Source organism: Ammospiza caudacuta, chromosome 7, assembly GCF_027887145.1.
Source record: "Ammospiza caudacuta isolate bAmmCau1 chromosome 7, bAmmCau1.pri, whole genome shotgun sequence".
Classification (NCBI taxonomy): domain Eukaryota; kingdom Metazoa; phylum Chordata; class Aves; order Passeriformes; family Passerellidae; genus Ammospiza; species Ammospiza caudacuta.
In genome coordinates this window covers 25,063,229-25,090,209 of record NC_080599.1, presented here as the reverse complement: position 1 = coordinate 25,090,209, position 26,981 = coordinate 25,063,229, and the positions used below count along the sequence as shown (strand labels likewise).

The 26,981-nt window shown below is 43.3% G+C and overlaps 1 protein-coding gene across 2 annotated transcripts in view; it reads left to right on the top strand.

Annotated features, from left to right (window-relative positions):
- The window catches only part of RGL1 (ral guanine nucleotide dissociation stimulator like 1), a 76,645-nt gene that overhangs the window by 45,746 nt on the left and 3,918 nt on the right, over window positions 1-26,981 (top strand). For both annotated transcript variants that reach the window (XM_058809053.1, XM_058809052.1), the window contains 12 exons: window positions 3,577-3,654; window positions 11,895-12,079; window positions 15,586-15,710; window positions 16,331-16,546; window positions 19,655-19,758; window positions 20,816-20,900; window positions 22,727-22,816; window positions 23,952-24,038; window positions 24,263-24,295; window positions 24,982-25,103; window positions 25,505-25,594; window positions 26,796-26,979. In XM_058809053.1, coding sequence (XP_058665036.1) covers window positions 3,641-3,654; window positions 11,895-12,079; window positions 15,586-15,710; window positions 16,331-16,546; window positions 19,655-19,758; window positions 20,816-20,900; window positions 22,727-22,816; window positions 23,952-24,038; window positions 24,263-24,295; window positions 24,982-25,103; window positions 25,505-25,594; window positions 26,796-26,979 — 1,335 coding nt within the window. In that variant the 5' untranslated portion in view covers window positions 3,577-3,640. The remainder of the gene's footprint in view (window positions 1-3,576; window positions 3,655-11,894; window positions 12,080-15,585; window positions 15,711-16,330; window positions 16,547-19,654; window positions 19,759-20,815; window positions 20,901-22,726; window positions 22,817-23,951; window positions 24,039-24,262; window positions 24,296-24,981; window positions 25,104-25,504; window positions 25,595-26,795; window positions 26,980-26,981) is intronic.

The following is a 26,981-nucleotide window of genomic DNA, read 5'->3' as shown; positions in this document are numbered from 1 at the left end:
ACACTTCCTTCCCTTCTCTCAAATCACAGGAGTGTAGTGCTTAAGAATCCATGGATGTTTCTCTTGGCTTTTTGTGTATCATGGATAGTCTAGAATTTTATGGCTTGGGAGAAAATATAGATTAAATTTAAGCTATAAAAGTTAGAATGATATGCATGTAGCTGAGGAATATGGACTTGTGAAGAAAAGCAGATGTTATAAGGAAAAAATTGAAAAGAAGATGGATAGTATTTGATTTTAACCAGCTGGTTTTCATCTCTAGATTAATTAAGTAGCCCAGAACTTGCATTTTTGCAACTTTGTTTTTAGTGATACTTGTTAATAATCAGAGACTAAAGTGGGTGTCAGTGCATAATTTGTGTTTTGTTTTGTGTGCCAGTGAAGTAATAATGCAGGAGGCAATCTCTTTAAAACAAAACAAAGGCAGCGCAGTTTTGGCATTTGTTGTCAGTTTTAGTTTCATCTGAAGAGCTTGAGCCCTGTCTCTTATTCCTGGGGATAGAGCAGGGTTGTGGAGTAAGGGAACAATTGGAAGTGCTGAGTTCTCTGAGTTTGGTCCAAGGGAGAACAGTGATGTGACCAGATCAAAAAATGCCCTTCCAGCTTTTTACAGGTGAGCAGCTCCTTGGGAGAGAGGAGGAGGGAACATCATCCATGTCATTTGGAGGATGTTTTATTTTGTAGGGTCATACTCACTGAAAAACCTTCTCCACAATGTATTTGTGAAAGCTGGATCCCCCTCAAGTCCAGTGCATTCAGTTTCTGCTGGATTTGATGTGGATGCAGTGCTGCAGAATTGTCTGATGAATGTGTTAGACTTACACAAACCCAGCTTATGCTATAAAGGTTTATTTTAAGATAGATTAGGAGTCACTGGACAAAATCTTGAGCATAGACTGGTATGTTGAGAAGTGAGTGGGATGATTTGTGTTTCCAAAGCTATTTAGGAGTAATTGAACATCCACATCCCTTTAGCATTCATGGGAGTTTGGCATCAAGTGCAGCAGACAGCTTTGGAAATCTGCCAAGCTTTTAACACTGTACATTCTGATGTTTTCTAGTTCTTTGGTACAAGGGGGCAGGGAGAGTTAAAAAGATCCTGGTGGCATTTTGGAAAGCTTTCCATGGGAGTTCCTGGAGGGAAGGAGAGCAGCTCCTCCTGGCCCTGGATGGGGGATACAGTGTGGAATACCCAGGGGGGTATTCCAAAATGTGATGGAAGCCAGAGGTGGTGAGCTGTCCACATGAGGTTAGAAGGAGGCCAAATTCCTCTCTTCCATAATGTATTTTGCCCTGATAACCGTGTTCCTCAGAAGTGGAGCTGTGCTGTGCTTGGCACAGGCACAGAGAAGGCAGCACCCAGTCCCTGTGTGGAGCAGTTCACAGAGAGGGAATTGAGACTGTTTGGTGGGAGAGCTGGAGCTGGGCAATGACAGTGAGGAGCAAGTTAGATTTATGTTTCCCATTCATTCCTTTTGCAGGAGGAGGGTCTGCTGCAGGGTGAGTGGAAAGGACAGGAGGCACAGGGGGAGTATTGGAGGAATGGGTCCTGCAGTAGCAGAGCCACACATTTTGGGACGGCAGCTTTGTGGTGTTTGACTCACTGCTGTTCCTGTAGCATGTTATTTCATCTCTTTCCTTTATATCAGGTGGCTGGTCTACTCAGCTAGAGAAGTGATTTCACTTCCATGACTCCATGTGTGTAGGAGTCAAACCACCTTGTTTTTCCTGAGGATCTGGCCTTCCACAGTGCTTATTTCAATGCTTACAAGCTTATTTAAGGTTTTGTTTGGGGCCGTTACAGAGACCAACTTTCCTGATTATTTCTGAGTTATTCACAGTATTTTCCTCCCTCCCTCTGAACAGAGATGCAGGGATGCGTTTTCCAGTCTGTTTTCCAGTATTTAAACATTCAGTGTTACCCATTACATTCTGGTCTCATTTGCTTAGTCAGTCCCTTTGAGTGCAGTTTGTAACTTCCCAAATGCCAAGCAAGGCTGAAAAGTCCTGTGAGCTCCAGGATCCTTTTGTTTCTCGTGTCTCTTTTTGTATGCAAAGCATTCCTACAAGGCTGGGCAGTGAAAGGCTCTTTGTCCCGGGGCTGGTGAGAACAGAGTGCTGGAAGGCTGCAGAGAGGCTGTTCCTCACATCACTTGTGTTGTTAACTCCTCCTAACCCGTATTTAATGACCTGTTGTTCATGGAGGGATGAGAGATAGGCAGAGATTTACATCTGGCAGCATGAGGAAGCATTGTATCCTTTTCCAGTTTTGCCCAGAAAGCTGCCTGCTCTTTATTGCTGTCTTAAGGATTTCTGCTGTAAAACTGAGCTTGTGTCTCTAGTGGGACTTAAAGTGCCTGATGTTCTGCAAAGACATATTTAATATTTCATGCAATAGTAGGACAGTGACATTGGGACTCATCTCAATAAATTTTCCTCAAAAAATTAACTGCAAGTTTTGAAAACTGAATATAAAAATCTAAGTTTTATTTCAAAAAAATTTCCTGGCAGGTGGAAAGTGCCTTTTGTCTACTGGCTAAGATGTGTTCTGGGCATTTTATAGAGTAGATGGCAGTGGAGAGTGAAATCCTCTCCCTTTAACAACATGTCTGTGATCCATATATAGGAAGTCTTAGACCAGTCCTTGAAGGGAGCATAAAACTACCACTCCTTTGATCCATTGAAATGGTTTTGCATAAGTTTGTGACAGTTCTGACACAAACACTCAGGACAGAAACAGCTCACTGTGTTCTCTGTATCTGATATTACCAAGTTGTTGTAGCACAAGCACTTAAGGATGCACTTGTTTTAGCTCTTCAGATTAATTGAGATGTGTAAACTTAAATGGATAAAATCAGCGTGCCTTATTCTGGACAGTGAGTAATCGTTCACCTTCATTAAACCTGCCTGCAGGGAGCCATGGGATTCCTCATGGCTAATTATGGAGCTGTATGTCTGAAACAATGGGTACTCCCGCTGAAAATGAAGTGGATGATCCTGCCTGCAAGGCACAGGGTTTCCTTTGAGAGATTTCCCTTTGGCACTGTTGGAGTTGTGCCCATGGCTCCCTCTTTTCCAGTGGTGTTTTCACAGCATCGGGGGCTTTTCTCACCGATATCAGGAGCTGGGCACAAAGTGAGCACTTGCCACCTAGGAAGCCTTGAGATAACACCTGGAGCTGTTAGGGATGGCAGGTGCTAGAGACACAGGAGCTGTGTTGGAGAAGGTGGTTGTGTCACAGTCTCTCTGCACACTGGAATATTGCCCTGGGAAAGGATGGAATGAAAGCTTTGCAGCTGTGAGCAAAGATACTGTTTTGGTTGGTTCCTCCTGTGCAGGCTGCTTCATATAAATTAAAAAATTAGGTTGAATGATACTGGCTGTTTCTTCAGGATTTTTTCCCTCCTAAATGAAATAATCTTCAAGGTCCTTAATTCTGCCCACCTGTTAAAACTCCTTGTAGTTCGAGCTGGAAGTGCTTTGTAGTTGTTTATGGTAATTGTATATGAATTATGCAATTTGGGATTTTGCTTTTATTCACTAGAGTTTCTTCTAAACATCCATGTCCTTTTTCAGGTTTGGAAACCTGGAGACCTCAAGCCAAGGAGAAGTGGCAAACCTGAATTCCTTGGAATCTGAGATGGTACTCAGGGCGTAAGTATGGATTTGCACTGTGGAGCAAGCCCCAGGCAGGGCTTGGTCTTGGAGGAGGATGCAAGCTGCAGAGCTGTTGTTTCTGCTGAAAATCCACAGCACTGTTTGCATGCTTAAACAAGCTTGTGGAAAGGCCAAGTGCCAATTGTCTTGTAACATATCCAGTAATACAATCCAGGCATCTTTTGCAGGGAAATTGTTTTGGAATTAAACATGAGATGAACACATCTAGGCCAACATTTTGCTGATTAAACAAACAAGGAGTGTTTGTTTCCTCTGCCTTATCTGTGGCAGTAAGTGGTTACTGCTTATGAGTGATTTTTTTTGTCATTACAGCAATCTTTCAGAGCAAAGCTGAGGGTGACTCAGGCAACGTGTGTGCATGGGTCTTTTTTGTTAGTGCCCTGTGATTTACAGTGCTGCTTTTAGAGTGAAATTTAAATTCTGAGGTCATCCTCATTTGCAAAAGAAATAGCAAAGCTGTTTTGAACTGCTTTTAAATGAGAAAAAAGTGGTTTGGCTATCCTCCTGGGGTTTTATCTTTAGACATTGGGTGTAAAATGTGCCTTAGGTCATCAGCATTTGTACTTTGACACCTGTGGTTTGCATGCACTGTGGCATGCATGGTTATATTTGATTACAGAATGAAGATGCTTGATTCTTGTCAGCATTACTGGTTTTCTGTTCCTCTTGCCCCATGGGACTTGACATAGGAGCTCTGCCCTCAGTCTCTCCTGACTGGTAAAATGTTTTGCTCCCATTTTGCCCTGAGAACTCCTCAAAGAACAGCTGGTAGTTAAAACTTGGTTAGAGGCACCAGGGAGGCAGCATTATGTCATGGGTAGAAGCAAAAGCAGTCAGTCAGTGGTTCCCACACTTCCATCCAGACTGAGCTCTAGGGTCTCTTACAGCTTTGGGCAAACCATTTGACATTCCCTGATCTCAGTCATAAACATGAGCTAAAGCTGTACCCTTCCTGCAGAGTAGCTGAAGGGTTTATACTGGGGGTGAGGAATTAATTTCACCAGTATAAACCATGGTGGGATTAATCCCCCAGCTGCCTTTTTGTGGACCCAGAGGACTTTGATGATGGGATGGAGAGAAAAGGGGTGAAAATAATCTTGATGTTACCTCTGTCACTTGGGCTTTGGGCAAAATGCATCAGTTTTTAGTTATACCTGCGCGTGCAAGCAAATAGCATTTAGTAGGAGAGTGTTTGTTTTGGTTTGTTTCTTTCTTTGTTTATTTTTAGTGGAAGTGTTTTCCTCCTGGCATACATACAATTTTCCAGCCTTGTCAGTTGCTTCCTGCTGCATCTGTGCTTTCTTCCCTCTTGGCACGTAACACCTTTGCACAGCCAGGGAGGGACAAATGGATAAAGCCTCTGGTCCTGTTCCTGTGGTAGCTCAACTTCTGATGGATTTCCTGACAGATTTTTCATCAATATAGTTCAGAACAGCTAATTTTGATCCTTTGGCCTTCATAAGATACCTTTTGCATGTGAATTTGATATCTTTACTCAAATCCATGTCTATAAAAAGTTCAACAATGAAGTCAGAAAGTTATTTGTCAGGCCTATGTACATGTTTAAACATATCCCATATAAATATGAATTTGCTTTCCTTCCTTAAAAATTTCCATTGCTTTCAGTTGCTCTGGCTCCTTGTCTCTTAGGTGTGATTAGTGGTATCTGGAAGGTGTTTGGCTTTGTAGTCCTGTTGTGAAACATGTACTTCTGGTAGTTCAGGTTTTCTCTTGTCTGGGATAATTCCAATAAAATTGCATTTACCCTCTTTTCTTATAGAACAGAAACATGATATAATTGTGCTCTTGGTTTTATATGACTTGGAGAAAGAGGAGGAATCAGCACTAGAGCTTTGTTATTTCTTGCCATTAACTCTGGATTTCTCAGAGGAAAAATATCTCATGGGAAAGCCTGTGGTCTGTGGCCAGGGACCTTCTGCATTCATCAGACTCCTGTTGAGGCAGCTGAGAGGCTTTAAAAAGCCAGTTGGGCCATTAGAAGTGGGGTGCAATTTAAAGCATTTCCACTGGTTTGACACAAAAAATGCTGCAGAAGTTAAGAACAGCAAGAAGGAGAGGTTATGACTCCTTAAGTACCTCATGGAGCCTGAAAGAAGGAGGAACAGCAAAAACTGAGGGTATGTGTGGAAGGAACATTGTTCTCTGTGGTGCACTGTAAGTCCACAGGTTACTGCCTTCTACATTGAATTCTCTGCTCTTTTTGCACTTGTAGTATAGAGCTGTGGTGTATTTTGAGGAGAATGCCTGATGTATATGATGTATTTAAAAAAAGAAAAGTGAATATTCCACACAGTGTTTATGTTCCTGCTTCAGTGTTCAGAACCTGCAGATCCTAAAGGAGGGCTTGAGCACATTTGTGGCACAGCCAAAATGTTAGAGGGGCTTGTGGGAGCTTTAAGCCTGCCCTGCCTTCCCAGATCCTGCAGTGATTCCAGGCTGCTGCAGTTGATGTGAGGTTGTTACTGACCTGAGATCACTGATCTCAGCTGTGTTCAGAAACATGCCCTCCTAGGACCCTGTCTGCCAAGGGGATTTTCTCCTCTTCACTTGAACATCTTTACTATCATTTCTTGGGCTGCTGGAGGGGTCAAAAAATTGTTTTTTTTCAACAGGGATCTGGCTAATATGTGGTTTAAACAAAGGTACCATACTTTTCAAAATACCTTGGATCTCAGAGTTGTGAGTAAACTCATCAAAACCATGAAAAATTTTGTAAGCTTCAAACAACCTGCCTTTTTGATTCCCTGTCAGGACCCACCTTGACTTTTCATGTTCAGTAACTTGCTTTCCACACTTCTCACTACTTTCACTCAGACATTTCATAATCACAAGTAACAGAAGAATACAGTCCAGAAAAGGTCATCTATTCCACCAAAACATCTGAGTTAGATGAACTTCACCCTGTATTTCCAGAAATGTGATGCTGTGTCTCTTAATTGTCTGATAAGAGAGTTGAAAGGAATAGCTTGTTTGACCCTCTACCTCCTATAAGGAATTTTTTTTGTTCTTCATGTTATCATATCAACATGATTGCCTTGTTCTGTGTCTCATGCTGCATGTTTTTGTGTCAAGGGGTGACAGACTTCCCTTCTCCTTATAGGTTGTTGTTGTCTTTAGTTTTTAGCTTAGGACTTCTGTTCACGTTCAGAAAAATGTGTAACACACCAAGGTGTGTGACAGTTCAGAATAAAACCATATATACATTAAACACAAATTATCAGCATGATAAATTGCATTAAGATTTCAAGAGGGTTAATAAAATTTCTATGATAATTCAGTTGTGTTCTTGCCTTTTAAATGTCCTAGGGAAGGACAGTGTTCATTTCGATTTCTGGGATTTTGGTTTCTGGGCAGTCAGTCCACTTCTGGCAGGTAGCTGCTCCCAAAGCACAGGCTCCATGAATTTAAAGAGGTGGTGTGTTAGAAGAGCAGACACTGCTTTCCCCAAAGGCTGACACTGGAGACCAGACTGGAACTGAGACAGGAGCCTAAAGCCTTCCCAATCTAAGGTGTTGCAGCTGCTTGTACCTGCTGGGATCCAGTGGCTCTGCAGGATCCTGGGAGGTCTCTGGGTGGTGTGAGGGTCCCAAGGCAGGCCAGGGCACTGGGGTCCCTTGCTGTGACAAGCCTGTGACACCTGGGGAGCTGAGGTGGTACATCAAGGAGAGGTGCTGGGCTGGCTGACACCAGTTTTAAAGATTTGTGTTGGTGCAGTTCCCGGAAGGGATTAATTCCTGTCCAGCCACACAAAAAGCTATCTAGGCTGGCAGTCCAGGCTTGCCTGGGATGTTTGCATTTGGGGAAGCCTAGTTTAATGTTAGCTGAATCTAGTTCCTTGGAGACCTTACTAAAAATACAGGAGGACAAGCCTGGGAATACCTGCAGGAAAGGTTTTTCAAGAGGCAGACATGTTGCTGTGTTGGCCTGTGGACTTGGGCCATGATTGTTTGTTTGTTTGTTTGTTTTCCAGAGGTCTAACATTAGTAATGCCATGGCTTTTGAATCCTTGAGTAACAGCAAAAAGTCTTTTCAAGCCTCCTCTTGAACTACAAGGCTGTGGTTTCCTTCGGTTTGCTGGTGGGGAGTCCATTGGTGGTGCTTTCCCTCAGATGGAAGACAGGCCACAGAGTGAATCAAAATACTTGGGGCTTTTTTGTTTGTCTTGAATGTCAGCTCATAGTTGCATCCACTTTATTATCAAAATGTGGAATTTATTTATTAAAACTTGGAATATGGCACAACTGAAAACTGCAAAGCACCTTGAAGCTAAACTGAAACCTTGTTTCATTCCACAGCATTTGGGTGAGATAGTTCAAATAGAGAAAATTAGGGAATTATTCAGTGACCACACATCTTGCATGTTCACCTCTCCTCTTCTGCATTAAAATAAAAGGACCCAAAACCTTTAATGTAGTACCACAGCATTTGGAGTTTTTCACAGTGACAAGCAAACATTCTCCCATGGCTTTTTGTGCATTGAGATGTTCCTGACCAAAACTTGATGACTTTTGGTTCCTTCTGAACCAGACAGCCCCACTGGAAAACAATGTGCACAGTTACAGCACTGCAGAAGTAAAATGGTCTGAAACATTGTGCTCCAGCACAATAGACACCAAAGGAATGTGAGACAAATGGAAGAAAATTGACTGGAAGCTTCTGATGCCTGGGAAGTCCATGGTGGGGAGCAGTAAAGATGCATTTGGGAAAGCAATAGTTATTCATTCCAGTAAAGCAAATTAAGCTCAAACAACATCAGAAACCAGTGTGGTTACATGAAAAGCAGAGTCAAACACAGGGCAGTGGGAGAGTTATGAAAACAACCAGAACCAAGAAGAAAAGAATAATTAGAAAGAAAAATAATGATTGGTATCTCAATTAAAACAAAGAACTGCAAGTAGAGCTGTTCCCTTAGCAGCTTCACGTGTGTCCCAGCAAAAGTCTCCCATATGTTACTGGAAAAGGTTTTTCCAAATCAGACTGAGATGATAATTTGCTGGAGGTCATCAGGATGGTATTTATAAACAAACTGGGTGTGAGAAGCCACCCTGGGGGCAGCCTTTTCTTGTGGTTTGCTTACATTTTACCTGTGATTTAACAAGCAAAGCTGAGAAAATATGGGTGACTTAATTTAGTCTGTGTGATTCTGTGAAATGCTGTCTGTAATTCCTATCAGATCCTGTCAGGACTGTTAGAATTGTCTTCCTAGTAGAGACAAGGCCATGGAGAATTCCCGTGTGGTGGGAGGATCTCATTTCCCACCTCCACTGTGCCCTGCTGAGCTGACAGAGCTGTTGGACCTGGAGCTGCCACAGCCCTGTCACCTTCTGTGCAGCTCATGGGCAGAGGGGTGTGGGTGAGTTCTTGGTCCCAGTCTGTGAACAACAGGCTCAGGTACACTTCTCCACCTACCTGGATAGGTTTTGGAGACTGAAACCTTCAGAGATGGGCTCCAATCAAAGCTGGTGTGGAAATTAGAAGACTTTCTGATAGGTGTGAGACTTGAAAGCATTGCTAAGCAGAGCCTGGAGTCTGTGGCCAGCAGCACAGGAGTTAAGCATTGAAGGGTTTTTTTTGTATAGGCAGGAAAGGAAAAATTTATAGCTCATAATCAACCCATGAAAAATGTAGTCTGTAGTGTTTCTTTCCTGTCTGAGCTCTTGAAGTCCCCAGTTCCTATCTGAGACTGAGTATGGAGAGTTTCTTTGCAAGGACAGCAAAAATAAAGCTACTGCAAGATATGGGTAAGTGTCCAGCCCATGTCTGGAAAGCTGCATTATTCCCTGGCACTCCAGTAGAACAGCTGGGCAGCAGGGGAGCACTGGGGCACAGTGTACCTCTTCTCTCTTTCCCATTTCCCCTCTTGACTGAAATGATTTTGCTGGCAAATTCAGTGTCTGTAACAGCTGTGAACTCTTCACCCTGCTCTGGGAGACTGGATCTGTCTTAAACTCTGTTTATTGTTCAGCTTAAGAAAGTGGCCACCAACCAAGCCTCTGGAAACTGAGCTTAGTGTAGAGAGTGTGAACAATATTAGTGCAAAAACTTGCCCTGGGGAGAGGCTCCTCCTTCCAGATCATGGCTGAATTGGCCAGTGGTTGTAGGAATAGAACACCTAGCCTGGCTTTTGGGACTGGGGGAATGATGGTCTGTGATGTGAGTGGGAGCACAGAGCAGGAGGAAATGCCCTGCCTGGGCATGGAGTGGGGCACAGTGCTCCCTGCCTGTGGGGGAATGAGAGGAAAATGCTGTGGGCACAGGACAGGGGTGTTTGTGACTGTTGGTGCTCTGTGGCAGCGTTCTGGGTGTGTGTGGGGCTGGAGGGGACAGCTGAAACTGGGAGGGTGGTGGCAGAGTCTGGGAGCATCACTGGCACCATCTGCCTGCTGTGGTGTTTCCTGGCCTTGGGCTGTGGAGCTGGTCTGGCACTGCTGGCTGTGCCACAGCTTGCAGTGAAACCTGAAATCCAGAACGTGTTTGCATGTTAATTTTTGATTGTGAATACTTTTTGTAGCTCTGAAATCATAATTCCAGCATTTCTCCTGTCAGCAAGCCTAACCAAAGAATGTTACCAACTGATTTTCAAATACTTTAACTGAAAATTCAAAGTTGCTACATTATCAGAAGAAGAAGGGAAAGAAACAACAGACTTAAATGGATGCAAGTTGTATGAAATCTGTCTGATATTAAAAGTTAATTGAGTTTTGAGGAAAACCTACACAATTCAGATGAGACACAGAGAGTAGGAGAAACTCTCTTTTCTTTTCTTAACTCTTGGTTTATTTTGGATGCTGCTGAGCAGCTGAGTTAACCAGAGACTGCTCTGGTTTCCCAGCTTGCACCAGGAATGTGCCAGTATTTGTACACAGCTCCAATGGAAAGTTTCCTGTGCTGGAAGAGACTTGAGATACAGAAATGGTTTGGAGACATGGAAAGTTCAGGGCCTTTTTCTCAGGATGTTTAGGTGTTTATTGTGCTTTTTATTCCAAAATAAGGAGCTTAAAGTTTTAAGAAAAGTGGGTTTTTTTTTAGTAATTTTCTATTTTTCCTTTTTCTATTTTTCAACATTGAGTTGAAAACTGTCAACAACATTGCAAATTATGTTGGAAAACCATAACTTAAAATATCTTATTTTCTTACAAAGTCTGGTTGAAATTATGATAAATCCCTGCAAATGTAGGATCTAAGGGCATTCCCACAAACATATATTGTGCAGTATCTAAGCACCAATCTAATAGCTGGGTGTGGATGAGCACCTGCATAAATGAGGGAAAGCAAACAAACAGATCACTTCCCCCCTCCTCCCTGCTTCAGGCAGGATGGAAACCACACTGAGTCATCAGCTCTGCTTTCCCTCATCCCCCTCAGTCTGTAGAAGTATTGTTGGTGTTCTTTTAGCTGCATGTACTACAAAGTCTGGGATAACTTCCCTGAGCAAGGTTCAGTGGTGCTGCAGCTCCTTAAGCATCCTTCCCTGCTCTGCCAGCATGAGCAGGACACCCTTTTTGCCTGCTGAACTTTGACAGCCCCTGCTTGGTTTGTGCTGAGGATGAAATGAAGACCCTGCTGACGGATTTCCAGTCACTAGGATCAGCAGGCCCACCGTGTCTCCTGTGGCTCAGCTCTGGGCACTCCCAGTTGGCTCTGGCAGGGCAGGCTCGTGCTGCAGCGAGGGTTTATCCCCCAGATGAGGCAATCCCACTCACTGTGTGTGCCTGGGGGGTCAGGTTGGGGATTTCCTCCTTTTCCTCCATGTGAGCTACAGTTTCATGAGCAGGCAGGCTTTGTACCAAGGCTGTAGATAAGGAGGAACAGTGTGTTGGGATTTGCAGCTCCAGTATGATCCCCAGACCCTGCAGCTGGTGAAAGGCCCCAGAGGAAGCATTTGATTTAGCATTTCCACTGGGAAGGAGCCATGAATACCTTGTTTCCTCCCTGCTATTTTCCCACAACATGCCAGGGAGTGGTTATGGAGCAAACACTGAGCTTACCCCAGTGGCCCGAGACGGAATGAAGAAATTCTGTGGTGCTGTTGATGGTGTGTGTAACGTGTGGTGTTGTTAAACATGGCTGTGGTACAGCTCAGCACAGATGCTTCAGGTGGGCTGCGAATGTCTCATGTGCTTGTGGTTCTGGTGGGTGCAGGTACTCTCAGTTCCATCTGGATGCAAGCAGTGTGTTCTCTCTTTTCCTTGCAGTGAAATAGCATCAGTCTTACGGGCCTGGCTCGATCAGTGCTCGGAGGATTTCAGGGAGCCCCCTGACTACATGTGCTTGCTCAAGTTGCTGGATTACCTGAAGAACAATATGCCCAATTCTGACATGGAGAGTAGGGTGCAGAACCTCTTGAAGCAGTTTCAGAACCAAGAAGTAGAAGCTGTTGGTGAGTTACCATTCCCTTCTCTCTTTCTGTCCTCCCTGCCTGTAAGATGCCCCAGGGATTTATGTGCAGTACATTTCACCACTTCTCATGCTTATCAATAATATTGTGAGGCTCTCTCTAATAGTGTTACAGTGTGAGGTGGCCTGTGTCTGTTCATCCTGGGGTGGATATATAAATATAAATAAATAAATAAATAAATATTTGAATATATAAAGATTTGGCTATTTTATTTATATATATATATACACCTACATATATATATATAAAAAATATTGCCAAAGCTTTGTGATTGCTGCAGCAGCCAACTGGGTAATTGTCAGCACACTTCCCATTTCACTGAGTTAAAACACACAGCTACTCTCTAGGTGGGCTTCTCACTTAACCTACCCCCCCCAAAAAACCCCCAAACAAACAAAAAAAAGAGTACAGAGCTGTGACAAAATACAGCTTGAGTCACAAGCTTTGTCCTGCAGCTTTTCTTCCTAGTTACCACCTTGTCTAAGGAAGTGCCTGTGGGTGTTTTTTCCTATTGGAGTGGCTGGCTGCTGGTATCCAAGGACAGAGGAAAACGTTACGTTATTGGGGGTCACAGGCTGCTGGAACAATAGTGAACTGTAGTTACACAAACCTGACACATCCCCATATCCTGGTCAGAAAACTTCCTGTGCCGGAGCTGGGGAGTGGGGGGAGCTCACACAGGGTGTGAATGAGAACTGGAATCGGCTTCCACCTTTGGTAGAGGGGTCAGAGAGAATAATTCATGCCATAAATGATAAAGGAAATGCCAGAAAAAAAACCCCACTTTCATTACATGAAAGTCACGTCTGCCGGATGCTCCAGAAATACCATGTCAATGTATAATACTGTGAAATGCCAAAATAGCTCAGGCATGAACCGGAAAAGGAGGAATGCCCAGAGCCCAGGCCCATACTGAGCACAGGTAAGGAACAGGATGGCTCAGATGTCACTTGTGCTGACGTTTCCTGGCTTGGGTTCCCCGAGCTCAAAGAAAGATAGAGACATGGAGACATGGAAAGTTCAGTGCCTTTTTTCAGGAAGTTTAGGTGTTTATTGTGCCTTTTATTCTGAAATGAGGAACTTAAAAGTTTTAAGAAAAGTGGTTATTTTTTAGTAATTTTCTGGTTTTGCTACACTGAGTTGAAAATTGTCAACAACATTGCAAATTATGTCTGGAAAACCATAGCTTAAAATGTCTTATTTTCTCACAAAATCCTGTTGAAATGATGATAAATCCCTGCAAATATAGGATCTAAAGGCATTCCCATAAGCATATATTGTGCAGTATCTAAGTACCAATCTAATAGATGGGTGTGGATGAGCACCTGCATAAATCAGGAAAAGCAAACAAACAGATCAGTTCCCTCAGAAAGAGGAAAAGGAAACTCATGAGATCTGTATTTGGGTTCATCTGTTCTTCAGAGTCAACAGAAGTTCCCAGCAGCCCTGCTTCTCTATTTGTTTCCTCAAGTGACAACTGAAAACATTCTTTTTTGAGTCACATGTGGGCCAGTAGGAATGATAACATTTTCCAAATTGTGGCAGAATAGAGGCTGCTTGTTAGGGTAAAATAAGAGGAGGGCAATGAAATTAAGCTGTGGGATTTACAAAAAAGAGTTTTAGGATTGCCTTACTTTCATCAGAGCTCCATCATGGTACATTTTCTTTCAAAATTCCTGATACATTTTCTGCAATCTTTGTTGATAAGTACTGTCCCAAAGCATTCCTGCTGGGTTTTGAAATTTGGGCTCTAATCCCACAGCTTGATTTGGGTAATCAAGCCTCTGTTCTGTGCTGCCATCAGCCATGCCAGTAGATTAGATTGCAGTACCAGACGGGAAGATAAAAGCTGCTTCTGGCCTCAATTCTTGCAGGTTGAGCAAGCAAAGCAAGGAGAGGCAGAGGTTGCAGGGTCAGGAGGGGCACGAGCTCACCCTCAGTGCAGTCAAGAGTCAGACTTTGAGAGGGCTGAGTGGATCACAGGGGTCCCAAGATGATGAGATGCTTGAGTTCAAGGGGATTCCAGCTTGTTGGAGAGGAGGGAAAAGACTGCTCACACATCTGTGAAGGAGAAAAAGAGGGATGAAAAAAGAAATGGAAAATTTGCACTGTGCTTCAGGACCTTGTTTTAAGCATGTTGTGAGTTTTTGGGTAGGGCTGCAGTTCAGTGGTGAGGATTTCCAGTTGAATTTCAAGAGCCAAAAGGAAAAAGAGGTTTTACAAAGCCAAAAGGAGTGAGATTCTTGTAGCAGTCCAGTCCAAGTCCATTTAATTATGCAAATTGTTACAAAACAGCCATGCAAAAGCAGCCTAGAACAGAGGTCTCCATTTACCCCACTGAGCTCTGCCAATAAATTGTGCAATTCAAATGTACAGATGGAAATCAGCTTGTAGACATAACTTGTTACATCAAAACTGTAGCAATTTACATTGGTGATTATGTTCTGTTAATTACTGGAGGAAGGAACAATGAAGTATTTTGAAAAACAACGATTCTCTATCACATTATCTGCTGTTGTTGCTTTAATGCTCTGCTTTAACTGGGTATGAAGTCTTGCATAACACTCTTTGTTTTTGTAAATGAAATCTCACCAGTAGTAAACTCAGTACTTTGGTTGTTAGTCTTCAGCAAGTCCCTGTTTTCTTCTCCCTCCCTATGGAGTTACTGCTGCCTTACCGTAAAAAGAATTAGGATTTATTTTCAGGGAATTTCTGTTTCTTCCTCCTCCTACCATGGGAAACAAGGGCATATTTCTTGATGTTTGAATTTTTGGTTCCCAACTTCTTGGAGCTAAAAGGTGACAAGGCAGCAGCTGTGGAACCCTCTCCTTTTTGCACTGGCTCAGGTCCCTCAGTGAGGACAGTTCTGCTCTCTCACCTCCTCTCTGCTGCCCAGTGCAGATTTAGGAGAACCATTCTGCAGAATATTGTGGGTGCTCACTGTATTCCATTTCCTGGGAAAAATTCCCTGAGAGAAAAGGTGAAGGCTGCTGGAATAAACCCTCTTCAGCATAGCCCTTGTAGCCACAAAAGGTGCCAGGAAATCTGGTGTCTTCTTTTATTTCTGGATAGAAGAGCATTCCTAATGCAGTATTTTGGGGGTATAACTGCAGCCTCATGTCTTTGTAGTTTGAATTTTTTTTTCAGATTATAAATACTGGAAAATAGATTAACAAAACTGTGGAATACCAGTAAGGAATTTTTGTTGGGGTGTTGGTAATGCTTTTTCTTTCAGAAGAACAGTTAGCAAATGGACCAAGTCCCTTCTCTGCTAAGATTTGTTCTCTCTATTTCCTTTTACTCCACCTTTTCTTTGCCAGTTTAATCTTTGGTCGTTTTCCTCACTCCAGTGGCACAGTGGGGCCATTACATCAGGCAGGGCCCTTGGGGCATTCTGCTGTAATACAGTGATGTTGCAAAATAAACACCTGCTTTGATTCATTGTTTGCTGTATAAATTCACTGAGTGGTGTTTTCCATCCTGGCCAGATGGGTTCTGTAGCACTTCCTCCAGTGACCTGGTTGATGGAGAGGACCTGGAGATCAGCAGTCCAGAAGAATTCTCCTCTTTTCAAGACCACGTTGTGGCAGAACAGTTGACATACATGGATGTGGTATGTAGAGTATTGCATATAATACAACTTTATAAAATAAAACATTTTTTTGTTAAGTTACATTGCTTTAAGTGTAGGGTTCCAGAACAGGACTGCTGCTGGGACACAGAACACAGCTCTGTGGTTATCCCAGATGTTTCAGTCATTGAGCTTTTTCCTTCTGTCATTTTGAAGGGTTTTTTGGTTTTGTTTTTTTTGTTTTGGTTTTTAATATGTAGCCTCTTTTGCAAAAGTTATTTGCACTGAGAAACAGCAAATTTAACTATAACACTACCTGGCTTACAGATGTCTAGGAATTCTGGACTGTAGTGCTTGGATTTTGCTTTGTCTCTATCAATTCCCTTCTGAATATCATTATATAAAAGAATTTTATCTTGGTTATGCAGCTGATATAAAGGCGTCCCTTATTTTCCCATTATTTTTTAGCTGGCAGTTCTTTTGGGGCATCAAGCCTATAAAGAGTATGCCAAAGGATATTTTAAACTAAGAGAGAACCAATATTTACCTTTAAGTACCATATTAGATTTAGGTCAAATTTGTCCTCTAAAGCTGTATTTCTTCTTGTGAATAAAAGATTTAGGAGAAAGCTGCTGGCTTACCACACCTCTGTTTCCCTCTAGATGCTCTTCAGAAGAGTTGTGCCCTACCACTGTTTGGGATCCATCTGGTCTCAAAGGGATAAGAAGGAAAACAAGAACCTGGCTCCCACTGTCAGAGCCACCATCACCCAGTTCAATGCGGTCACCAAATGTGTCATCAGCACTATCCTGGGGACCAGGGAGCTCAAAATCCAGCAGAGGGCCAAGATCATTGAGAAGTGGATTCACATTGCACATGTAAAGCATTTATTCTGTTTATTGTTTTTTGGGTGGGTGCCTTGGAGTGAAGCAGTTGGGAGAGGAGAAAGGGGTTGTACACACTGGTCCCAGGCTATCTTAGCTCTAATTCTTTCTATTTTTAACTGATTTTTTTGTGATACCAAATAGATATTGCCCTTCTTCTCCTCAGTTCTTCCCCACCATGGAAATGGGGTTGATACTTGGCCATGCCAGAGCTTCAGAGAGCTCCAGATAGCTGATATCAGCAGCTCTTCCCTTGTCCACTGCTGGAATCACTCCATGGTGGGAGGCTGCTGGCCTTCAGCAGCATGTGGAATCACCTCCCTGTGCCTCAGCAGAGCTTCCAAGAGGGTCTTGTAGCAGATTCCATGTTTTTATCCTGTTTTTCCTAATATGTGCAAGAAGGGGGTTTTCCCATGCCTGCTTTACATACCTAGTTTGCTAATTTCCTAGGTTTTAATACTTTACTGTAATGTTCCTCATTCCCCTTGGAGCACTGGGCAGCTGGCAATAAACAAGATCTCTCTGGAAGAGAGCACTTCAAGCACTTCCATGTGGATGTGTGTTGACTCCTAAGAATCCCATGGATTCTTTCTGAGCTCTACAGAACAGTCAGAAAAAGCTGAAGCCAGAGGCTTTCCAGCCTTGGCAACTTCTGTGCTTCCAGAGGCAGCATTGAGTCCTGGCACCTGAGCTCTGGCAGCTGCATGGTTCAGGAAGCTGGCATGGGGAAGGGCCTGGACCTCTCCTGTGGCACTTAGATCTGCTTGTTTTTATCATCATCTGGTGGATGCTTTGTTGCCTGTATGAAGGGATTAGGAAGGTTGATTCCCAGTTTCTACATGCAGATCCAAGTGGCAGAGGGCACCAGCTAAAAGGGCCTGCTTCCTGGGGCAGGCTGGACAGAACATCATCATCATCCCAAGGCAGAAGGGAGGCCGGGGGAAATCAGGGAAGGCACTGCCCTCATCCCACTCACTCTGTGGATGGAGAACTTTGTTCTACACCCCTGCTGATTCTGTGCTTCTCTCTTTACTTAATTCATTAAGTGCTCCAGTCGTAGCATGAAACACATGAAAAATGTATGTGCACACTCTGCAGAGCAATGGCACATGTACAGCAGCTGGGTGCACATTTACTGAGCTGCCCACTTCTGAAGAAAGCTGCTTGCTTTGTGCATGCAAATGAGTGTTTTGAACAGCTAGGTGCCTGAATTAGAAAATAATCCACTCATTAAAGTACAGTTATTCACTGATAACTAAGCTTAGCAGCACAGAGTTCCACGCTTGTTATCTCCTCCTGACTTTTGGATCCATTTTCTTTGTTCAAAAGATAAACTGGATACTTTCTCTAGTGCCAACCCTCTGCTCCACCTAGATCTAAGGTTCCTGAGCAGGAGCAGCCAGTTTCACTCAAACAATATTTTCTTTAAAAATAAAAGGAAAAAATGAAATAATTGATGTGCTGTTATGCTTAAAATTTTTAAAATCAAAGTTGTTTTTGCACAGAATTCTTTCTGGTTTTCCCTCTGTGAAGGACACAGCATGAAACAAAGTTATTAAAACCAGTCTTAAAAATTCTTCTTACATGCAAACGAAAGCTTGCTCAATTTTAGCCTGCAGTTGGTTGAACCACTGAGAACACTAAATCCAGTATTAAATGAAACTCCTACTGTGCTCTAAATTACACAGTGTGCAGTTAAGTTAAGATGGTTCCAAATTGGTTCTTCCAGTTCAAACTCCTGTTGTACTGGGAAGAAATAAGAAAAGCTGGTAATTTGTGCCTCTAAATTCGTGTTCTCCACAAGCTGAATTTCAGGTTGAACAAAAAGAAAGGTCTCATTCTTTAACATGTCAGTCTCTGGAGAAGAGCTGTTATGTGGGGTTTTTTTTGGCCCCAAGCCATGCAAAAACAGCTTTCAGTTCCAGTGAGTCCTGCCCCATGATCTTGAACTTGGTGTTTATCTGACCCAGGTGCCCACCTGCTTCAGGTGCTGTCAGCCCGGGCTCTCTGCTTAAGCCACACTTGGATAAATGGAGTCTCCTAATTAGAAGTTTTTTTATGGGTCAGTAACTGGGAGAGCTTGTACTCTCCTCAGCTGATCAGTCACTTCTAATGCAGCTCATGAACAGAGATGCTGATGGATTAAGGTCTGACTTTTGCTTATGATGAGGTTGCTTTACATTTGTTCAGTCCTACAAAGGAATAAATCGTGTCTGTTTTCACTGTAAGGATCCTTTACATAATAAGCATTATTAGGGTAAGAATCAGATTCATAAAACCATTGATAAGCAGAATTTGAGTTTGAATACATTCTTATCTCCATGCAGCAGTCAGATTGGCAGGTGTTTTGTCTGCTGGATTTGCATGTACAGACACCTGTGCTGAAGGTTGTGGCATCCAAGCTCTGGTTCTTGAGCCACCAACAGATTTCCAGGAGTCACAGACCAGACTTGCCCTCTTGCTTCCCTCCTCTTTATGAGAAATACGTGCTACTTTTTTGAGCTTTTCATTATCCTTTTCCACCCAAGCTTTTGCCACAAAGTAGATGCACAAGAAATATCCATGGGCCAGTCTCTCTGTTCAGATTTGATCCCAGCTCTGGAAAAGCTGGGAAGGTTTTTCTCTTTAACAGTGTGCACATACTTGAATAACAGGTTATTCCTTTGCATGTCTTTATTTTTAATTGACACTGAGATGATTGAGGGTTTACATTTTAAATACCACATAAAGAGGCAAAGCCTGGTTTTCTCCCTAAGGGGTAAAAGGGATTGGTAACTATAAAGAGCTTTTTAAGAAGTATAACCTTTGTGCCTTTCACCATGGCTTCATGGACTCAGTTCCACTTTTATTTTTACTTGGAGAACTGGAAGCTGTGACACCATAAATAGATGAAAGTGAGGAAAACAAGCTCTAAATGCCAAAGCTTGTGCAGTGTTTGGTGGCTGGAGTGGGGAGTGATGTTCTTGATGCTCAGTATTTGCACAGCTGCTGCTCAGCAGTGAGAATGTGCAGCAGGCCTGACAGGGCTCAGAGAGAGGAGTACCAAGGTCTGTGCACTGCTGACATTTAATGCTCCTGTGTTTCCAACCACTCCTTTCACAGGAATGCAGGATCCTGAAGAACTTTTCCTCCTTGAGGGCCATCATTTCAGCTCTGCAGTCCAACTCCATTTATAGACTGAAGACCACCTGGATGTGTGTTTCCAAGTAAGCCTCTCCCTCAGTTCCCAAGGGTCACAGGGCTCAGTGCTCCTTGTTTTCTTCCTTTCCTCACTCTTTCTTTTCTGTTCCTTCACTAACATGGGTGCTGTCAGAAGAACCTCCCATTCCTGGGATGCTCAGACCCCTCCTGTGAGCTCCTCTTTTCTGTTGAGGGGACAACCTGCCCTTGGGGATACTGAATTCTGTAATTTTTAGCATGTTGGGTCTTCCACAACCTCTCTAGAAAAACTGTGGCACTGACTTCTCACCCAGCTCATGCTCACCACTCCCAGGTCACCACCATCTCTGCTTGTTGTCCTTTTTCCCATGAAGTTTGAGGAGATCCAGCTTGCTACAGATCCTCCCAACTCTTCTCCTGGTGCTGATATTTACATAAAATATATTCCCAAATTACAAAATCCAGTATTGAAGATAATATTTCTTCCAGGGGAGAAAATATTTCTTCACTTTATTGTGATTATAATATTTACTGCCTGCCCCACAGATGCCAGAAGTTGCTGTCTAGAAAAGATGGTGTTCTGCTCATTCATTTTGGGGAAATCAGATTTCTTTGCCTTTTATAAATTAAAGTATCCCTCTGCCAGGCAGAATCCTTCTGTATTTCCTCTCCAAAGAAGTCAGATTTTCCTTCTACTGCCCTGTGTTTCTGATCAAAATATTGCCTATCTTGTCTTGGGCAAAAAACTACTCCTGCACTTATTTGCTTCGAGCTTTCCAGAAGACATGGAATAGGACAAAAACTTGGGTTTTTCTGTTCCTTTGTATCTCCTGACCCATTCTCACACTGCACTGACAGTTCAAAGCCCTGCCCAGGGGCTGCTGCTGGTGTTTCTTTGCTGTCAGATGAGGCCGAACTTTGCTGGAAGCACCAGAATGTCCCACCAAGGCTCCCAGGAGATGTGCAGCATCTCACTGGGTGCATTTTGGTGCTGTTACCTTTTATAAGTAGAACTGCTAATGATTGATGAGAAACAAGCAGAAACTTGATTGGATTTTAGAGTGCTTGCTAATGACATAAATGACATTATCTTCCCCTGTGCAGGGACATCCTGCTGATGTATGAAGAGTTGTCAGAGATCTTCTCAGACCATGACAATTACCTGACAAGTAGGGAGCTGCTGATGAAGGTGAGAACTGGTGTGAGTTCAAAACTTGTGATCTCAGTGAAATCAGAGGTTTAACCCTTTTTGAAACAGGCTGCCAAAGCTCATCTCTTCTTCAAGGATCTTCCCTGGTGTTTAGGGAACAGCAGGCTGTAGAACCTGAACTTCTTGCTGGGCTGAGAGTTGATTTCCTTGTTCCTGGAAGAATCAGTAGCTTTAGCCTGGATAGCCACAGCCAGCAGGCTCTGGCAGCAGGATCTGGGTGGACAGCAGCCCCTCAGCCCAGGAGGTCACTGGAGCAGTGCCACACCTTCAGCTGAGGAATCAGTCCAAGATGTTTGTCCCATTATCCTGTACCTTTCTCAGAACTACAAAGCAGGGCTGGGAATTCTGAAGGAACAAGCTTCCTGCTCTGTGTGTGGCCAGATGGACAACAAAGCAGGCTCTGTGTGGAGCAGTTTGACTCTTGCACTCTCCTGAGTGAACCCCAGTAAGCTCAGGAGCCTGAAAGGGGTGAGGAAGAATGGCAAGGAAGGGCTGTGTTCGGCAAAAGCTAAGGAATGTTTGTGGCAGGTTTTTTCCATCTGCATAAAAAAGTTCCTGTAAACTCACTAAGCAGTTCATTCTTTGGCAGTTCTGTCCAGCCAGTCTGGCACCTGTCCCTCAGCCCCTTGCCTTGGGATCAGAAACTCTGTGTTTTGCTCAGGAATGGTGGGTGAACACACTCACATCTGTCAGTCTGTTTTGTTTATCATCCATTTATCAACATCTGTAGGTAATTTTTAAAGCAGGTGAGACCATAATAAGCATAGAGGGAAAATGTGTGTTCAAAAGAGCCTGATTAACTAAATATTAAAAGACAAAACAACTCAGACTGAGCCTAGACCTCTGGCTCCCAGTAAATCACCCTCCAGCTGCCCTAAGCAGATTTTAAAAACATTTTGGAAGCAGTGAGAGGAGAAAAATCCCTCAGAATAGCTAGAACCTCTCCCCTACTTTTCATCTTGGACCATTTGGAGGATTAATATCCACTGAATCCTCAAAGGCTTAGTTTTCCTTCACTGTAAATAGCCCCTGTAAGGGAAGCCATGTTGGACCTTGCCTGTCCATCCTGCAAATCTAAGTGTGGAGCAAACAAAATGCCATTGGAAACAGGTGGGGTGGCATGGAAAGGGAGCAGTGTTCTCTCCTCCTGAACAGACATTGATAATGATTTGTGACACATCTGCACAACCACTGTAAGAAACACATAACTCCAACATCCCCTGTGCATCCAGGGAAATAAAGGTTTAAACAACTATGGTGAAATATCTCATCCATTCATATGAAAGCTGGAGCTGTGGGGATGGAAACCTGTTCCTTTAATTTCCTGCATGGTTTTGGATTAGTCAGTAAACCACAGTCACTGGATGCTGGTGTTGCAGCATAAGAAAAACAACCAAGCATTACAAAGATGGAGATGTGTACTTGTAGCAGGCCTGATGAGGGAATTAACTAGAATTCCTCATGTCAGGAGTGTTGGGATAGAGCATCTGGACACCTGAAGTATGTCTGAGCTTCTCTGATTTACACTCCCATGAGATTTTCAGCAGCACTTGGCTTTGGCCAAAGCCATTCTGCAGAAAAATTGCCTCACAGTCATCTTGGGTGATTTTTGTTCAAAATTCCCAACCAGCATCCAAGTCCCAGGAAATCAACATGTATGTAGACACACATGTGTCTGCACAGCAAGTATTTTTTGCTGGCTTAACCTGTCTGGCTAAATGTACTTACTATTTTGCATGCATGCAGTTTTCAGTTCACCACTTGGATCCTTCATTAATTGCCTTTAATGCTTTATCACCTCACAGGAAGCAACATCCAAATTTGCAAATCTGGACAGCAGTGAGAAAGAAAATCAGAAAAAGTCACAGAAACGACTGCAACTTCAAAAAAACAAGGTGTATTTGGGGGTTTTCCTCTCTTTTTTGAATGGTAACATGATTAGCCTAATTGGTCGGTTCTACAAGAAGCAAAATCCAGAAAAGTCTTCACCAGAGTGGGCAGGAGAGGATTGATGAATATAAACATGTGGTCATCACTTCCAGCTCTCTTTTTCAGTCCTACAAGAAGGAGTTCCATTATCTACTCTTGTTACACTTTAGAGAGAAATGCAATTTCTATGTAGTGAAACGTGTGCTGCTGTAAATACTGAAGTTCTTGTGATAAAGAGAATTAGCTCTGGCAGAGCAGAAGTGTCATTTACTTTCAAACATGCTGGTGAAGCTTCTGCTTGAAAATTGCACAGGCTTCTACAGAGATTGCTTTGTAAAATGTGTCTGGGGTCCAGCTGCTGGTGAAAATGGTTTTTGTCTCAAAGTTGGCAAAGATTTAAAAGGACAGGGAGAGAGAAATCTGGAATAGAGAGGCAAAAGTGCTGAATATGATTTTTGTCTGTGTAGTTGTTTGACTGGGAAAAATATGGATACTTCTGGATGGTAGAAACAAGTGTTTCCTTTGCAAGTGTAGAGCCAGCCTGAACTCTGCAAATGCTGGCAGTCTAGAAGTTTAAAGTGTGACTAATTAGCATTAAAATGCAGTGGATGGCTGGGGAAGATGTCACTTCATGGAGAGAAAAAAAAATGGTGGCTTGACTTGACTTCACTATCACAAGGTATAATCACACATCTCTGGTAAAAAATCCACAGGGATGAAGCAGAAGCTGCTCACACAGGCTGGCCAGAACCATTCCCCTGCTCCTCCTCCTGCAGCAGGTGACAGAGGGACCCTGTCCTTGTCCTCAGTGCTCCTCCCAAAGGCAGGGTTTCCTGGGGACCCACTGTTGGGAAGCAATGGCCATACTGTAATGCAAAACCACTGGGTAATACCTGTGAGAGCATCCTGGTCTCAATGGAATTGGATTTAAATTCTATATTATCTAATGAAAATGATGTAATGAAAGAAAACATAATTATAGGACTGATGCTTGGTTAAGCAGATTACTTTAATCTCATTTTCTTACACAGGGGTGTTCTGGAATTGTAATTATTCTCATTTTTCAATCAGTCAATCCAGCATTGCTCTGCTCACTTGCAGGGAGTGATGCAAGGCACGGTCCCTTACCTTGGCACCTTCCTGACTGATCTCATCATGCTTGACACAGCCCTTCAGGACTATGTTGAGGTAATTTGGGGCAATTTTTTGGAACTCTAAATACCCTCCCTGCCTTCCCAACTGAGTTTACATGGTTCTGCATCCTCTCCTTCTGCAGCTCTTAAAATCTGTTTACAAAAAGAAAAGGGAGGCAATATGCAGTGTTATTAACTGGAACTTGTGTGAATTTTTGTGCATTTATCTCAAGGTACAAGTCTGGCTCTTCTCTGATCCCTTCTCTTTCCTTCCAACAGGGTGGCCTGATCAATTTTGAGAAGAGACGAAGGGTAGGTTGAATGTTCTGTGGTTTTTGGTTTATTGATACCCTCTGGCCAAGGGCATTTGTCTTTAGCAGCTGAACCAGACCTGGTGGCAGGAGACCTTTGCTTTCCAGAACACACAGTTAGTAAATATCCTCCTTCTCCTGCAGGAAACCTTTCACTTTTGTAGGTGAAAGTCTGCAGAGAGCAAGCCAGGTACAGAGGAGGCTGTCAGTCTGTCCCTTTGACTTGATCCTTGTTGGTCAAAGATAAGTAATGTCCTGGAGGAGTAAAGGTGCTGGGGTTACCTTGGGCTGAATGAAGTCAGGCCAGATCTCTATCCTAGGGTTGAAAGCAGACCTGGCCTTGGCTGAGATGGAGCCATTTCCTGCCCTGAACTGCTCAATAACCTGCCCTGAACAATCCAGGGTTATTCTGGCAGGGTGTGTATGAGTGGTTACAGAAGAGCAGCACACTCTGGTCACATGCCTTAAGGGCAGCATTTTACATTCCTCTGGAGCAAGTCTGAGTGCACATTATGAATCCTAGGGAAAGAAATCCCACTTTATTGTTAGAAAACTGGTTCTTGAAATAGTTACTCAACTGAAACTGAACTTCACATCAAGCTAAGTTTGTCCTGGATCCCTTGCTGTATGAATGAATATAATCTTGTTCTCTAATTAGACTTTCTATCTGATTATTTATTTTCTTAGGAATTTGAAGTCATTGCCCAGATCAAGCTCCTGCAGTCTTCATGCAACAGCTATTGCCTGATACCAGACCAAAAATTCATCCAGTGGTTCAGGAGGCAGCGACACTTAACAGAGGAGGAGAGGTGGGTGCTCAGTGCAGCTGGAAAACCTCTCTTCTCACCCCCCACACCTGGGCAGGGACATGCAAACACTGGGGAGTTTTAAAACCTGTTACAAGGGGGTGAAATATCCCCTTGGCCCTGGTAAAATGCAGGCAGAGCAGTGTTCCCCTTTGTGGAGCTGCAACCTTCTGTGAGGTGAGAATAACTGAAGGACTGGGATTTCTTGAATGTTGCTGCCGTGAGATGTACAACTAAATAACACTGTGCAACTAAATGACATTGTACAACTGAATAACATTGTACAGCTAAATAACAGCTAATAAAGAAGGGGGCAGTTTCAAGGAGAATTGTACAACTGAATAACATTGTACAACTTAATGACATTGTCTGCAAATATTCACCTGCTGGCCTCTGCCCTGCAGTTACAAACTCTCCCGTGAGGCTGAAGCAGCTGCTGATACCAACATCCTGTCTCCCAAATCCCAGAAAAGCATGGTGAAGAGGATCAGCACGTGAGTATGATGGGGCAGAGGGGTTTTGGGGTGGGAATAGGGACCTGGATAACTCAAGTAGTGCTCATTTAATCAGCTGCAGAACATGGCTGGGGATCCACAACTCTGCATTGCTTTAAGGAGAAATGCAGCCTTGTGGCTGAAGCTGTCCCTTTGTGTTGCTAGAAGCAGTCATGAGGATTATTAAAGCTAGAAGAGACTAGAATAAAGAATCCTTCCTATGGTGTCAAAAAAAGAAACCATTTTTAGTGATGGATTATAATTCAGTACCTGTTGTGTAATAACTTTGCTGAATGCAGCAGGAAAACAGAGTAAAGGAGGATGAAGTCTGGTCTATTATTAGTCTAAATTGCTGTAGACATGCAAAATTTCCTTACAGGATTTTAATATGAAAATTAAGGTTAGCAAAGAGGTATTTGATAGTGGAAACAACCAGCTGGAGAAGGAAAAAAAAATCATGAGGACATGATCCAATTTGGTGTAATACCACAAAGATTCAGACAGGAACAGGGCCATCATGTAGCTGGACATGGGAAACAAGAGGCTAGCAGGAATGCAGGGAAAGCTGCATGGAATAAAGCAGAGCTCAAAGACTGAAGTAAAACTATCTGCACTCTGAATGTGTTTTGCTAATGAATGCTGTAGAAAAGCAGTCAGTGACACCTCTTTAAGGTGTATTAAATCAATAACTGCATGCTGATGCTCCCTGCTCCTCTTGGTGGGTCAGACCAGCTTGTTCTCTTTGACACTCCTTTCAAGCCACTTGACCTGCATTTAGAAATGAGCCTTGGAGAGGGAATGCCTTTAATTTACACTTCATGATCTCCTTATTGTGAGAACCTGGTACCTGTGGCACCTTAATAGAGGGCAGGAATTGGCAGGGGGGTGAATTTGCCCTTTGAAGCCCTTTTTTCTGCTAAATGAGCCTGAAAATGTGAAGAGATGGCAGGAGAGTGTTGTTCTAGTGGGGCATGAGCTGGTTGTGGCCTTGCAGCTGTGGGCACTCTGGGTCAGGAAGGTGTTGTGTTAGCCTGTAACAAAGCCTCTGGACAAACTATAAACACCACAAAGGAAATGACAACAGGCCACACCAGAGAGGAAAAATCTCCAGAATGTAAGCGCTCTGAACCAAGGGACAGCTTTGCTCAGCCCAGCTCTCACTTACTGGCTTTTATGCTTTCTTTCTTTCTTTCTATCCTAGACTTTTTCTGGGCACTGATGTGTTCACGCCACCCAAAGAACAACCCCTGAAGAGCTCTCCTGCAGGAGGGAGCTCTGGGGAGAGCACGGATTCAGCCAGTGTTTCATCGTGTGAGTTTAACCACTCTGAAACTGAGGATGTGTGTGTCACTCCCGTCTCCAGTCCTGAGGACCCTCTGAAAAAGGT